At 52.3% G+C, this 5,460-nt stretch overlaps 1 protein-coding gene across 1 annotated transcript; it reads right to left on the reverse strand.

Moving 5' to 3' along the window:
- Positions 1-278: 278 nt before the first annotated feature.
- SIX3 (SIX homeobox 3) lies at positions 279-4,497 on the reverse strand (the record flags this gene model as incomplete). Its single annotated transcript, XM_080615610.1, has 3 exons — positions 279-900; positions 1,323-1,482; positions 3,743-4,497. 3 exons carry the CDS (start codon positions 4,495-4,497, stop codon positions 799-801), a joined length of 1,017 nt encoding a protein of 338 aa, XP_080471736.1. The 3' UTR covers positions 279-798.
- Positions 4,498-5,460: the final 963 nt, after the last annotated feature.

The following is a 5,460-nucleotide window of genomic DNA, read 5'->3' on the forward strand; positions in this document are numbered from 1 at the left end:
GAGTTTAAGAAGAGACCCCCCAAAGCTGCTATGAAATACTCAAAATAGCTTTTGCATAAGATAACTACAGTTGCACCCTAAGCTTTTTTTTTTTTTTTTTCCTTTTCTTTCTTTTTTTTTTTTTTGGTTTTTTTTCTTTTTCTTTTTTTTTCTATCGCTGAGGTCCCTTTTGAAAACCTAGCACGTCAGCTCTTGACAGCTAAGTTTGTGCAAGGAACACCGAGTCAAGGAAAATAAAAAGGAGAGAGGGAGAAAGGGTGGGAGGGAGATAGACAGAGCGGGGGGGGGGGGGAGGAGGAAAGAAAGAGGAGCGCAAATATCATATACAAGCATTTCTACACATATATTACAAACTGGGAAAATGACCGCATCATTAAGATATACATAATTCATATAAAATTTTGAAATAAAAATAAAAATCTGTTACAGTCATAACTATTCTTTTTCCACATTTATAACCAGTACCCACACAGGCAGTGACAGAAGTGTAGAAAAAAAGGTGCTTACGAATAAAATGATTGTCTGCTGAACAAAAAAAATAACAGAGAATTGCATCTTGGCTGGACCATCACTTGGACTTGGAAAAAAAAAAACCAAGAAAGAAAATAACAAACAGAGAGAAAGGGAGAGGGGGAGAGAAAGAGAGAGAAATAGGACCAACAAAAAGGCGATAAATATTTGTTATTTCCCTCTTCAAGGAGTTCCTTTTTAATCTTTTTTTTTTTTCATTTTTTATTTTTGTACAAATTCGATGGGAGTTTGCGTTTGTTTGTCTGGTTTCTGTTTGTTTTTCCTTGACTATAGAGAATATTTTTTCCCAGATACAAATTTAATCATCATCATCATGCAAGTGGGTGAAATGCGTCCATGGAAAAGCGCAAAGGAGAAATCGTGCTTGTCCTAAAAAGAATACAATTGTCACTTTTGCTTTGCTTTTTTTTTTTCCTTTTTTTTTCTTTTTCTATATATAATAATTATTCTTTCCCGCCCCCCCTCCCCCCCCCTCCCGCTGCAGCACCAGCGTTTGTGACTGTTGAAGTTTTAGCTCCATCTCTTGGTGGTGGTGTTGGCTGCCGGTGGTGGTGGTGGATTCTCTGAGCCCTGTCTGTTTGTTTGCTATTATGTTTGGGTCGGGTTTGGCCTTTGCTTTCCTCCTGGCTGTGTGTGTGCGTGCGTGCGGGTGTGTGTCCTCATCCTGGGTTGTCTCGGTTTGTTTTGCTCGGGTCGGGGAGAGGGTGCTTGGCTGTTTGGATTTGGAATATTTTTGTTTGTTTGTTTGTTTTTCGATATCATACATCACATTCCGAGTCGCTGGAGGTTACCGAGAGGATGGAGGTGCCCGTCTCGGCTCTTTCTGTCAGGCTGGAGACGCTGGTGGTCGGGCTGGCAGCCGTGGACGGAGACTCGGCCGAGCTGTGGGTCGGGCAGCCGGGCTCTGCCAGCGACCGCATGCCGCTCTGTCCTATCGCCTGGTGCTGGAGCCTGCAGCGCGCCGGGAGACAAAACAACAGCACAGCCCCGCTGAAACACCGGCCGTCGCTGCCGCAGCTGCCGGGAGCACGGCGCCCGCCCGGCCCCGCACCCGCCCGCCCGTGGACAGCCCCCGGGCCTGTCCGGAGCGGACCCGCCGGCCCGGTCTCCTTCCCGCAGCGGCCCGCAGAGCCCGGGAGCAGCGGTCAGGCCAAGCGGTGCGGGGCCGCGTTTCACCCGCTGAGGGCCCTGGGGATCCTCCGCTCCGCCGGGCCGGGACCGGGGCCGCAACCCAAAAGGAGGTGGGGGGGGGCACCCAGTGCATACACAGCGAGAGGGTTCGCGGGTTGAGCAGGGCCTGGAAGAGCAGGGAGAAGCGGTTCCCGGCCCCAGGTTTCAAAAACGCTAGCAGCGCCTTCCCTTTCCCGAAGAGCCGTTCATCCCGCGGGCCTCGGAGGAAACGGGGAGCTCTTCAAACACCGGGCCACCGCGAAAAGAGAGCTGAGAGGGCCGGTCCGTAGCAGGGAAGCGGGTACCGGAACCTCATCCTGTGCTCTTGCGAATATCTGACTACATATTCTCCAGTGCACTGATAAATACCCTGGGGTCGGCGGCAGGACTGAGGACGGTCCTGTCCCGGGGATGCAGCGCTGGGAATGAAATACAATAAGAAAGGGCGATGGTGGAACACAGCGCATTGCTCCGGTCGAAATTTGAGTCCTTTTTTTCCATCTAAAATCCTGAATTAGCTTTCAGGTGTTGGTCCTTTCACACTCAGCACTTCAGGGTACATTGTTATTGAACATTTAATTTTTTTAAGAGGCAATAAATAATTTTTAGGTTTCCTAACGTGTTGAGGATATTCCCCTGACCCCGTTTATTCCGCTCGAAACCCAAAGAAAGTCCAACTCGAGGGTAAGAGCTGAAAGTCATGAACTGAGCACCCAGCCACAGCTTCCAGCGCCTAGCACTGCCAGGGTAAATCAAAACACTCTTCCCCCAGCTGCTTCTCACCGGGGTATTTTCTGTTAAACTGCCCTTAAAGATCAGAAAAAACGTAGCCATTTTATTCTACATTTCTCATTATTTTAAGTTGTCTAATTTCAGCCTCTTTCATTTTTCCTCCATTTACAATTCCCTGTGCATTCATCTGCTGTCAACAGCGTTGAGTCAACAAAAGCATCCGTAGGCAACTTCTGTTTATTTACAGTCCTAAGCTGATCTGTTTTCCATTTAATGGAAATTAAATGGCGAGGCACTTTTAGGTTGCATTTCTCCTACAGAACCTTGAATCAATAGGACCAGTGCTATAATTAGGAGGAATTTAAGAAACAGCATTTACAAGACCAAGAAGTTTTGTTTACGCGCTTACAGTGTTAGCCAAACTTAAATTAAAATAGAACCGTGTCAAGCTGGATTAAGGGTCCATTTTCATTTGCAAAATAACTTTTACAGATAAAAAAATAAATGAAAGAAATAAAGAAGTCTTTTTTAGCATGGCAAAGTAAAAATTAAAAAATAAAAATAAAAAATAAAAGACGCCGAGAGGCACGCATATAAAAGCAATGTAAATGCACAGGAAACATACGACCAGAGGGCCAGGTCGCCATGTGGATTAAACACAGAAATGGGGATGGGGAAAAAGAGAGGTTTTCCGATCTCCCCAGGGCTTTTTTCCCCTTTTCTCACTAAGCCAAACGGCTCTGGGCTCTGCGTGTGCTGGTCCAGCCACGCAGGCGGAGGAGCGGGGACAATTGGAGCGGAGCCACCCTCTCTGCAAGGACCTGCTCTGACCTGTGCCGCCCGCCGCGGTCCTTCAGCGCCGGAACCGCGCCAGAGCAAGGCCAGGCTCCGGACCTGGCCAGCCGAGAGCAACACCGGGGTCGGCAGCCGCTGCTGGGAGGGAGGAACGGAGGGAAGCGGAGATGGGAAGCCGGGCGCTGCCCCACCGCTGCTCCCCGCACACACACCCCGAGCTGCCCACGCCCGCGGGTGAGCCCCAGCCTTGCCCGCACCCCAGAAGACTGTGGGGAGCCCGGGCAGGGTTCGGGGCGCGCCAGGCAACTTTGAGCCGTGCCTGCCTCCTTCGCATCCTTGCGGCTCCCGGGAGGAGACCTGCCCGCCCGGCTCGGTGACTGTTTTCTCCCGGTGGCAGGGATGGAGAGGAGGAGCAGGAAGAAGAGACAGAAGCGCGCTGCCGTCCGAGGCCGTCCACGGTGCCCCTCCGCCCGCCTCGCCCCCAGCCCGGAGCAGGGCTTCGCAGCCCACTGACCTGTTTTTAGCCGCCGCCGCTCTGTCTCTTTGCCTTCGGTTTTTGAACCAGTTGCCTACTTGCGTGGGGGTGAGCCCCGTGGCCTGAGCCAGTTCCCTTTTCTTGCTGGGGTTGGGGTAAGGGTCCTGCAGGTACCACTCCCTCAGGAGGCTGCGAGTCCTCTCCTTGAAGCAGTGCGTCTTCTGCTCGCCATCCCAAATGGTCCTGGGCAGCGGAAACTTCTTCCTCACCCTGTATTTATCAACCGGCCCCAGCGGGCGACCCCTTAGCTTCTCGGCCTCCTGGTAGTGCGCTTCGAGCCACATGGCCTGCAACTTGCCGTGGGACTCCTTGGTGAATTTGTGGTTCTCCAGGATGTGGTAGAGGTCTCGGAAGTTGCCCGTGTGGAAAGCCACCACCGCCCGGGCGCGGAGGATGGACTCGTGCTTGTTGATGGCCTCGCATGCCCCCGGCGCCACCGGCAGCGACCAGAGGAACCTCCCCAGCCTTTCTATGTCTCCAGTCTCCTCCAGCGTCTCGCAGACGCTGGCCACTTGCTCCGGGGAGAAGTTGAGTGTGGGCAGCTGAAACATTGACAACTCTTCGTGGGGTGCCCGGGAGCTGCCGCCTCCACCGCCGCCGGCACCGGGGCTGCAGCCCGAGCCGCTGCCGCCGCCGCCGCTGGCGAGAAGGAGGGAGCGGTGGTGCGGGTCGGCGGCGAAGTTTGGCAAGAAGAAATGGGTGGGATAAAGCTCTAGCGGGGACCTGAACACCATGGGATGACCGGGGAGAGGGGGAGACGAATCAAGGAGAAAAGAAAGAAAGGGAGGAAGAAGGGAGGAAAGGGCACACGCACCGCGCACGCATCCACACCCGCACACGCACACACAGCCACATAGAGGCACGGGGGCTCGCACACACACACACACACACGCACACGCACACACGCGCTCACACTCACTCGCACGCACCCGCGCTCGCTCACGCGCGCACACACACGCACACACACGCGCACTCACACGCACCCGGCCCCGCGCCGCCGCCGAGTCAGGATTCAGTGATTCAACAGCAATCGCCCTAATGACAACAGCCTCATAATATCTCCCCTAAATCCACAGTGAGTGCAGCGCTGAAACATTTTGTTTCGCTTTTCTATTGGTCTTCCGAGTGTCGTTGTGGCGTTGCCATGGCAGCCCCTGCCAATCACTGTCAGCACTGCCAATCATTACGGAGTACGTAAGGGAGGTTTTTACCACTTCGCTCAAATGCACGGGGGGGGAGGGAAGCGGGGCGGTTGGTGGAAAAGCCTGGTTTGTTTTTTCTTTTTCTTTTTCTTTTTTTTTTTTTTTTTTTCCTTAATCTTTGCAACTCCTAATCTCAGCACTTCCCCTTCTCCCTGTCTCTCCCCCCTCCCTTCTCCACACCCCTCCTAAATAAGGGATCAAATAATGCGAAAAGCAGTGTGCACATATTTGTTGAATGGGATGAGCAATTAGAGGGTGGAATATTATTGTGATCTTAACGAGCCTCGTTAAAGCTAAAGGAGATATGGGGGAAAAGTAAATGGGCCAGGCTGGGATACACGTTCGGATAAAGGGCTCCTAACTGAGACAATTTACACATGATTTGCACGTAGTTTCACTTCATTCTGCCTATCTGAGCACTAATAGTGCCGGGGAAGAAAAGAAAGATGAGATCATTAGACCCATCCTCATGCCGGTGACCCTCCCAGAAGCAGG

The sequence above is a fragment of the Psittacula echo genome (genome assembly GCF_963264785.1).
Source record: "Psittacula echo genome assembly, chromosome: 4".
In the NCBI taxonomy this organism is placed as follows: Eukaryota; Metazoa; Chordata; class Aves; order Psittaciformes; family Psittacidae; genus Psittacula; species Psittacula echo.